Source organism: Vigna unguiculata, chromosome 11, assembly GCF_037176805.1.
Source record: "Vigna unguiculata cultivar grain cowpea cultivar isolate G323 ecotype 2 chromosome 11, ASM3717680v1, whole genome shotgun sequence".
Lineage (NCBI taxonomy): Eukaryota > Viridiplantae > Streptophyta > Magnoliopsida > Fabales > Fabaceae > Vigna > Vigna unguiculata.
The window spans coordinates 39,329,759-39,340,314 of record NC_140802.1 but is presented as its reverse complement, the minus strand read 5'-3'; the positions used below and the strand labels follow the sequence as shown (position 1 = coordinate 39,340,314).

The following is a 10,556-nucleotide window of genomic DNA, read 5'->3' as shown; positions in this document are numbered from 1 at the left end:
TAAACAAATATTAAATGTTGATACATCAATTTTTCTAATATTAATAAATAATTTTTATAGGAATATTATATATATGTAGGTTGGTTTCCAATGCACACTATAGCTACTATAGTTGTTGTCATATGTTGATAACCTCTACCAAAGGTATCTTAACTACACTCTGTTGACACCAACTACTAATATCAGCCAAGGACCCCTCACATTTAATGTCCTCACTTCATTGTTTCTTGTATTTATAAGCTCCAAACTTACCACTTTCTCTTCACTTTTCCTTTCCCTTTTTTCCTTCTATTTTGTCACCTTCTTCTTCCTTCCATATCATGGCCACTCTTCAAGTTATCACAGTTCTTCTCCTAGCGTTTGCCCTAGCTCAAATTCAACCCTCAACATCTCAAACGCTACAGGGCAAAGTCTCCTGCGTTGACTGCACTCTTAACTATCCCTTATCTGGTTTGCCAACTTTCTTCCATCTTCTACTTCCTTTAGTTATATCTAAACCAATGTTCATTATATCCATTACTCTGTTTCTTAGCCAAATAGCACGTGCATGTTTTGTTTATCTCTTTTGTTTTACTGTCATAACCTAAAATCTCATGCATATTACACACACTCTCTCACGATAAGAAGTCTCGACCAGAGATAAGACAATTTCATAATGTACAATGAAGTGTAAACTTCAACTTACAAGTCGATTTTGTGAAATTGATTTAGGCTTAAATTACACTTCTAATTCTAATACGATATTAGGACCAAAATTGTCTGGTTTGACTTTTTGTACGTGTGTTTTAGGCATCTCGTATTCTTTCTTGTTGTTGCAGATGTTAAGGTTTCAGTGAAGTGTGATGGTGTGAGAAAACTGGTTATGGCGACTACAGAAAATGATGGCTCCTTCAAAGCTAACCTTCCATCAGACAAAAAGAATTGCTTTGCAAAAGTCCTGGGTGGACCGGTTCAGCTTTATGCCTCAGGGAAGGAGCAGATATCCCAGATTATTAAGGGCAAAGAGTATAACAGGTACACCATCTCCACCCCTCTGAGTTTCAGAACATCGTGCCCCCAAAGAACAAACTGCAAGAGTGGGAAACAGGTTGGTTCATCCAAAACTGTGGATCTTCCTCTTCCTCCGGAGTGGGGTTTGGCACCAAGTAGCTACTATGTTCCTTTCTTCCCTATCATTGGAATACCTTGATCATCATGTCATTTAAGGTCACTTTATTGTAACATATGATTATAGATGTCGTATCATATGTAGTGTGAAAGATATAATGCCACAGATAGTTGTGGTATATATATATATGCAGTGTATGATATAGTTTGTGAGGAAAGTTAATTTCCTGGTTTGAAAGCTCATAAATACTGTATTAATTGCTTTTGTCAACTTATGTTACCTTTTTATATATGTATTTTGCAAATCATGAAACTGTTTTCAGTTTTTCTTTTTCTTTTTTTCATCTTTTTAGTGCTTATAAATATATGTCAAACTATAACATTATTAGTTCTTTGTAATTTTTCTTCACTGCTATCTGTTAAGGAAAGTGATGTTGGTGTCTAAATCTGTTACGGTTTATTGATGGGATTATATATTTTTCTCATGGGAAAATGATAATTTGAAAAATATTTGTTCGATAAACTTTTGACAAACAACCAATTTTGATAAAAAAAAAATCTAAAATTTTATTACTTTAATTTTGTAACTTCTATATAAAAATAAAAATTACTCTATTTAGTAATTTTATCAATCAAATGTTTGTTAAAAAAATATTTTTCGTTTTTTTATATAGGGTTATAGTTATTGAGAGACTATAGTTATATATATATATATATATATATATATATATATATATATATATATATATATATATATATGATATTGATTTTACACGTATATATGATGACCTTTTTTTATATCACCGATTAATTTATATATTTTTTTGTTAAGTATGTTTTTAGTACCTAAACTTTGATCCAATCTTGGAATTCATCGCTGTATGAAATTTTAATACATTTTGGTCCCTAAATTTTAAAAATAAATAAATATAGTTCTTTTAACCCCCAATTACTTTAATTCTTTTGTTGACATATTGAAGGCATTTCCAAGTAGATGTTAAAGTGAAAATGTGTCAAATGGTGTAAATAATTCTAATACTACCACGAAATACGTTCGAAACGTCAACAATTTAATATAATTGAGTTTAAAGAATTATATTTATTCATTTTTAAAATATGATAACTAAACTGTATCAAAATTTTAGACAAAAACTAATTCTAACTTCACATCAAAATTTAGGAACTAAAATCATGTTTAATTCTATATTTTTTTATATGAAAATCATAATCATTAACCTGGTGAGAGACTATAATTTTATATATATCAGTCACTCTATTTAATGAATTTATATAATATTTACGATCACTTTTAACTTAAAAACCTTAAAATAATATAGCGTCTTATATATTTAATCTCTTATGTTTAACTTTATCTTCGTTACTTAAATTATTCCGAGGACATTTATGTACGAAATATCCAAGGAAGTGATAATGATAATGAAAGGAGTCAAAAGTTATTATCTTTTCCAAAAAATGAAAATATGAATTTATGACCTGCATTAATTTCTACTTCTTCTGTTCTGGTTTCTGACACAGCCAGCAAGGCCCGACTATAACATAAAAATGGAATTATGTGTGAGATGTGTAAATGGGACCACCAACAATAATTAAATTTCAAAATTGAAGAAACTTTCACTAATGAAATATTATTACGTAAATAAATTGTATATTTTGTTTAAACTCTTAGAAGATTATGTTTATTTATTTATTCAAATTATCAAACTTATTTATGTTAATCTAGTTTAAAATTTTACATTTACATTCACACTCTTACATTTTTAAGCAAACTTTGATGTTGTTATTTCCTCAGTCATATTTCTTACCACCAGAGCATGAAATTGGAATGCTTAATTATCAAATTTTAAAATCTTCAATTCAATTACATATATTTTGAATATGTTTTCTTAATTTTTTTAATTCCAGATGCCGAATATTTGACCTTCAGTTTATATTCATTACGAGGGTACCGTAGGTGCAGATTGCATTTCATAAGAACGCATTAATTGGTCCAACTAAAATATTAAATGATATTTTATGTGAAGTTTTTTTTTGGATAGAAAACAAATATATGATTAAAAAAGAAAGTTACCAAAATAATGATAGGTCAAAATTTTGAATATTGACGAAATTAATGAATGTTTCACTCTCATATAATACCGTAACTTAATATAAAGAGTTTGTGAAATTCTTGAGAGAAGAAAGATTGAGTTGGAACGATATGAACCTTTTACATTTAATTTGAAAGTTCTTGATTAAATAAAATGATTTATTTGTAAGTAAAATAATTATTTCAACAAAGATCTTTTATTTAACAAAATATAATATATAAAAATTAGGGTTAAGTATGTTTTTAGTCCCTGAACTTTAATCCAAATTTAGAATTCATTCTTGTCCGAAACTTTAATATATTTTGGTCTTAAACTTTAAAAATTAATAAATATAGTCATTTTAACTCAGTTACGTTAACTTTTTTTTGAGGTGTTAAACATATTTCTCAATAGATATTGAACCAGGAATGTATAAAACAGTATAAAAAAATTTCAATATTAATATGAAAAGCGTTCTACACCTCAAAAAAAATTAACATAATTGAGTTAAAATGACTATATTCATTTATTTCTGAAGTTTAAGGACCAAAATGTATTAAAGTTTCAGACAGGGACGAATTTCATTTTTGGGTCAAAATTCGGAACTAAAAACATACTTAACCCTAAAAATTAATTAAGACTTGATAATTATTAACTGTATATTTTATATATTACATAGTAAATGTAAGAATTAAAAATATGGCATTAATTCTTGTCCATTCTAATTTTTTTAAGTTTCGATATTATTTTTTTCATCAACTTAAAAAAATTTAAATTATCATATAATAAATTTATCTATGTTTTTTCATCCAACACGGTCCAAATTCGTTAAAAAAGAATTGGTGGGTATACTTTGCTGTCCCTTTGCCTACTCTTGAGTGAGGAAAATTTGACTAAAGAAATATAGAAACTAATGGTCAAATCTTTAATATTTGTTTATACAAAAACACTTATTTGAAAGGTGTAAAATTTGTCTATTTCCACATACTACGTACTTTAATCATTTTCCGACGTTACATCATTAATTACTAAGTCATAGATACGTTACTAGGTTATGTATTAGGCAAAAGGAAACGCGGAATCAAATAGTAGAAGAGTTTGTGTGTGTTTTGTTCAAACAAAAACACACAACAAAAGCTTTATTAATTACTACATTTTAGTTTGGTTAAGTTTGAAATAATCAGTTTTAAGGAATTGATTTGCGTATGAAATTATAAAACGATTTATGAAAGGAATCACTTACATTAGAAGTTATTTTTGAGGATTTTCGAAAGTTTTTTAAATATACTTTTAAAGAAAGTCGCAATTGAAGTAAGAACTTGTAACTATTGAAGTCAAACTTATCACAGTTAACTTTATAATGCGACTTGTTTCTTGATTAACATAATTATTATTATTATTATTATAACATAAAAAATATGAGTATAATGATGGGTAAAAGGGATGAATTTTATTTATTTTTACTAGATATCAAAAAAGTTTTCTATTTTTTTAAAAGTATTTCTTACGAAACAATGAAAAAGAATGTATTTTTAATTTCATTTTTACTCATTGTTGATGAGGAGCATGAAAATAACTTATTATAAAAGTCCAAGTCAAAACGTGGGGTATTTGGACACACAATGATTATAATTAAATAATGCATTATGTTTTTATTATTTTCTTGTTATTTCATTTTTTCTTGTTGTTAGATATCTCTAATTGTCTATTTGTTTGTGCTAAAGAAAATTCACTTTTTATTTCTAATATTTTTTCATTATAAATATTTGTAAAATATATTTTTATTTATTGTCTATAAAAATAATATTGTTTATGTAAACTTTAATTATTAAATCATTTGTGTCCATTAGAAATATCTTTTGGTTCCTGATTTGGTCTTGTTTTTTTACGCGTTCAATTTAGTTTCTGTTTTATTAAATTATTTTCAATTTCATCCTTTTGGTTGATGTCGTTTAAATTGATAACGACAAAGTGTACATGCTAACACTGTCTACATTACGTGACCTGTTTTAATTATCATTGTTTGTATTTTGTTCAAATAAGTCCTTATTTTAGTTAAATTTGTTTATTTTAGTCTCACCCTCTATTTCATTACCCTCAACCTCCACTTTATCATGACCCTCATCATGACTTTCATCATCCTCACTCTTTATTTATGACCATTCACCACTGCATCCTTTACCATTGCCACCACCACCATTATCGTCATAACCACAACCACAACCACACTAAAATCATCATCACCACTAAACTAAATTCACAACCACAACCACCACCACCACATTAAAACAATAACCACCACCACAACCACCCTACAACCACCCCCTACAATCATCACCATTTCACTACAATCACCACCACCACTAGCACCACACTAAAATCACATTCACCGCCTTACATTAAACCCACCAACAACAACACTCACGGTGGTAGGAGTTTCAGTGTGATGGTGATGAATATGTATTTAGTGTGGTAGTGGTGGTGGTGGTGATTTTAGTGTGGTGGTAATGATTGTAGGGTGGTAGTGATTGTTTTAGTTTGTTGTTGGTGGTGGTGGCAGCGACGCGATGGTGGTGGTCGTGGTGAAGAGTCATGAAATAAAGAGTGAGTGTGATGAAGGAGTTCATGGTGATGGTCATAATGAAGTGGAGGTTAAGAGTAATGAAGTGGAGGTCGAGACTAAATCGAACAAATTTAATTAAATTAGAGACTTGTTTGAATAAAACACAAACAATCATAATTAAAACAATCTATGTAATGTGAACAGTGTTAGTCTGTACACTCTGTCATTATCAATTTAAATGACGTCAACAAAAATGACAACATTAAACATAATTTAACAAAATAGAGACCAAATTGAACGCAAAAAAATAGGGGACCAAATTGAAACAAAACAATGACCACAATAGTATTTAAACCTTATAGATAAGCTCAAAATATGGTAATTGATGTAAGCTTCTTATGTTATATTTAAATTCCATTTTATTAATAACAATAAATTATGTCAATATACATGTTCAATTCATTTACTGTATGTTAGCATGTATATTGGTGGATAGGTATGTCAATGGGACGGGTAGGGTATGTGTAGTAGCTTTCTCGTCCCCTACCCACTAGATAAATATCACTCATCCTTATATTCATGCGAGTATTTGTTATGCGAGTATCTGTATATTTTCTTTAATATCAATGGATATTCACAAGTACCCACGAGTATTTACAACAAAAATTAAAATATTTAACAACATATTTTAACTATTCAAACAAGATACAATACATAACATTTATAAATTCCAAACAAAGTTCAAATAACTCCTTTAAATAGTGTTTAATGGCGGTTTACAAAGAAATTAATTATTTTTTTAAATCAATTGATTAAAAACAATCGGTTCAAAATCAATGTGTTTTTTTAATTTTTTTAATTTAAATTAGAGTATAACGAATACAAGTATCTATAGGTACGAATATTATGATAAAAAATTCTTGTACCTGCTATATATGGATATCTGCGAGTACAAATTTTTTTGACATCCTTGAAGCCTGATATCCTAACATTGTTTCATTATAATGGATATAATTTAATATATCAATTGTATTAGATTGAGTAAATTGATTAAAATATTAAAAACAGTTTACTCAAATTTATAATTTTAAAATATTACTTCTATAAATTATATTATAATTTTAGAAAAAATAGAGTTTATAATTTAATATTTACAAAATTGAATAATTTAATATTTAAAAAATCACTCTATTAATAGAATAATAAATTAAATTAAATAATAAACTGTCTTTTGAATCAATCACCATATTCAAGGCATTGTCCATCGCATTCTTGAGTCAATCACCACATCTGAAAATATTGTCTCTTTTGAAAGTTGAAATTCTGTCACGAGTTTTCTTCTCCACATACGAGATCAAAGTTTCAATCTCAAACTCGTATTTATTTAGTCAATTACCGCATCTAAAATATTATCTTCTTTTAGAGATTAAAATTTCATCACAATTTTATCATGCGTATATCAGTAATTGAATGAGAAAAATATATTTAAATGTCTTTGTGCAATGAATATCATAATAATTATGCTTTATGAATATTGACTGTGTAAATAGAAAAAATAGTGAGAAAATGAAAACTATGTGGAAGACCCTTGAAATTCTTTTCCATAGATTGGGTCTTCGGTACCTTGATGACATGTGGAATTACGTATATTCTCGCATGTGCCTACGTATACAATAATAGAGAAATGCATACATAATTATTATTATTTTTCATTGTTAATATGATTTTTCAGCACTATATGAGCTTTTGTGCATTATTCTGAGATTTTCCAGATTCATTCACATAGTATTAAGTTTCATGATTTTATGAGCAATTAGAATTTCTTTCTAAATTTAATTAATTTATGTTTAGTCCTATTAATATTTGAGATTTTTTTTTTTATAATGAAGTAAATTAGTTTTTAGGTAAAATTATTTAAAGTAAAATAATGTTGAATAAATATATTTCACCCCGAATTCAAAAATAGAACACCTAGTGCTAATAAAAAAGTCAACACACGTGAAGTCGAATTAATACACATGTCAACTGAGTTAGCATTCAATGTTTTTAATTCTTACATTATTAGTTATATGACAAAAAAGGAGAGGAAACTTCACACAGATATTTTTTATTTGATTAAAAAGAAAAAAAAAGATTCTTAAAGGAAACATTATGAAATTATCTCATTATTTTGTCTTCTTTAAAAATTTTGATAGAAAATGAAAAGTAATAATTTTAGTTTCTCATAAAAAACAATAGTTTGTGATAATTTTGTAATTAAAAAAACAAAAAATATCTTTGGTAGACTAGTATTATAATTAGATCAATTATTCCCTGGAAAAAGGTGTTGGTTGGATTGACCGGTTACAATTTGATATATTGAATTCCACTAATAAATAAATAAATATATATATTAAGATTAAATATGTTTTTTTTTTTAATTTTTTTATTTTAAAAATAAAATTTGTAAATTTAATTTTTTTAACTAATTTTTTTTAATTTATTTGACATTTCAAATACGCTTCAAAATAATTTTTGTAGTTAACACTAAAGTTGAAATATGTGTCAATTAGTATAAATAATTTAAATGTTATTACGAGACTAGAATATTAAATAAACTTAAAAAAAATTTAAATTTGGTTAATAGTACTAAATCTAACATTTTTAAAATTAAATAATTAAATTAGGTCAATGTTATAAAAAGAGACTAATTCTAATTTTTACTTTAAAACTAAAAAATCAAAAATATATTTAACCTTATAATATATATATATATATATATATATATATATATATATAATTTTTACTTTAAATAATATATCAAAATTAAATTTTTCACACAAAGTACTTAAAGGATTATATTTTTACATAACATTTTTGTCAAAAATTAATTTTACTTATCATACTAAACTATTAATATTATTAGTATATTTTTGTCTAGACTAAAAATAGTTAATAATATAGTGCAAATGTTAATATTGACAATCAACAGAGATCATTTTACAATTATAAAAAAAAAAAGAAGAAGAGTATAATACCAAATGAATAAATAAATTACATTAAAATTAATTTTTAGCAGAAACTTCAGATGACAAAAGTATATTTAAACCTTACTTATAATTAAAGGTCTTACAAATAATTGAAAGTTTGCTGTTTTTCAATAGGAGGTGATGATAAATGTGTCTGGTGCGTCACCCGAGATTTGCTATGTTTATTTAAAAATGAATTATTTTTATACACGAAAACACAAATGTTAATTTTTAGGGTTAAATATATATTTGATCCCTATTTTTGTCAAAATTATTCAATTTGGTCCCTATTTTTGTTGTTTGTTCAATTTGATAATCATTTTTGTAAAATCGTATTCAATCGAGTCCTTTTGACAAACGGTGTTAAAATTGTTAATGGCACAGTGACACGGTGTAACTTTTTGGGTTAAGTGTCAAATTTTGGAATATATGATGGCACACATTGGCACAGTTAAAAAGAAATTGGAGAAAAAAGTTTGAATTACGTAAAAAGATAAAACATGGTAAAGTAAAAAAAATTAAAAAGTTTAAATTGAGGGTTTACTGTAGCAAGAGTTCGAGAGGAAATTGGGCATTCGAGAGTTAGAGAGTTCGTTGAGTGAAAAATTGAAATTGGGCATTCGAGAGGTCGAGAGATAGGAAAAAATTAAGGTTGGTGAGAAAGGGGAAAATTAGGGTTCTTGGGTGGTGGAGTTTCTTGTTCATCAATTAGGGTTCGCGAAGAGGGGAATTTGCGCTTGAAGAGTGATTTGCGATTGAATCTTCGAGATTGCGTTGGAACCACGAATATGAGACCCACCGCAACTTGGTTGCCCCCAACTATTACAGCAAGAGGAGGAAGACGAATGGTGACAAGACATACCTCTCAAACACGAATTCTGAATCACCAAGTAGATTGTGCACAAGTTTCTTGTTGGGCACAATTTTGCTTGAAACCTATCAAACCCTAATTTCTTCCCCAAATCAATTTCACTAACTTTTAAACCTACAACGGCCGTAAAATTTCACTATGTCAACGTCACTGCCAAAAATTTGACACGTAACTCAAACAGTTTCACTGTGTCACTGTCTCGTTAACAATTTTAACACTGTTTGCCAAAAGGACTCGATTGAATGCGATTTTCCAAAAATAAGGACCAAATTGAACAAACAACGAAAATAAGGATCAAATTAAATAATTTTGACAAAAATAGGGACCAAATGTATATTTAAGCCTAATTTTTATAAAACTTTGAGTTAAGATAATAAAATATATATAATTAATTTTTAAGATAATTATAAAAATAAAATATGTATAGAAAAAAGTTTTTTTTTTAAATAAGTGTTAAAAGGTAAATTATTTATAAATAAATATTTTTAAAATAATAATTAAAGGTAAAACTAAAATATTGAAATGAGAATACAAAATATTATATCTTCTTTATATATTGTTATAAATAAGAGAAACTTTGTGTACAATTTTTTTATTATACTACTTTTATTTTAATGAGCTTTATCACTTTTTGTTAGTTTTAATTTTTAAAATTTATTTAAATAAAAATATCAATACTATTTGTATATTTAATATATAATTAATAATTTGAACGAAAGGAATATAAAAGAAATAATATAAATTGCATATTTATATCAAAGAGGAAGAAAGATAACTATATTATGAAATAATAATTCGTCATGTAATTTTAAGTGGATTTTTACTATTTTTTTTCTTTTTTATGGTTTGTATAATAGTTTTAAGATTTTAAATTTTAAAATACAATTAAGATTAAAATAAAAAATGAAATATCTACATAG

The 10,556-nt window shown here is 26.5% G+C and overlaps 1 protein-coding gene across 1 annotated transcript; it reads left to right on the top strand.

Annotated features, from left to right (window-relative positions):
- The first annotated feature begins 244 nt into the window (after positions 1 to 244).
- LOC114168963 (uncharacterized) lies at positions 245 to 1,420 on the top strand. Its single transcript, XM_028053967.2, has 2 exons — positions 245 to 450; positions 819 to 1,420. The coding sequence occupies exons 1-2, from the start codon at positions 321 to 323 to the stop codon at positions 1,187 to 1,189; spliced, it is 501 nt and encodes a 166-aa protein (XP_027909768.2). The 5' UTR covers positions 245 to 320; the 3' UTR covers positions 1,190 to 1,420.
- The last annotated feature ends 9,136 nt before the right edge of the window (positions 1,421 to 10,556 follow it).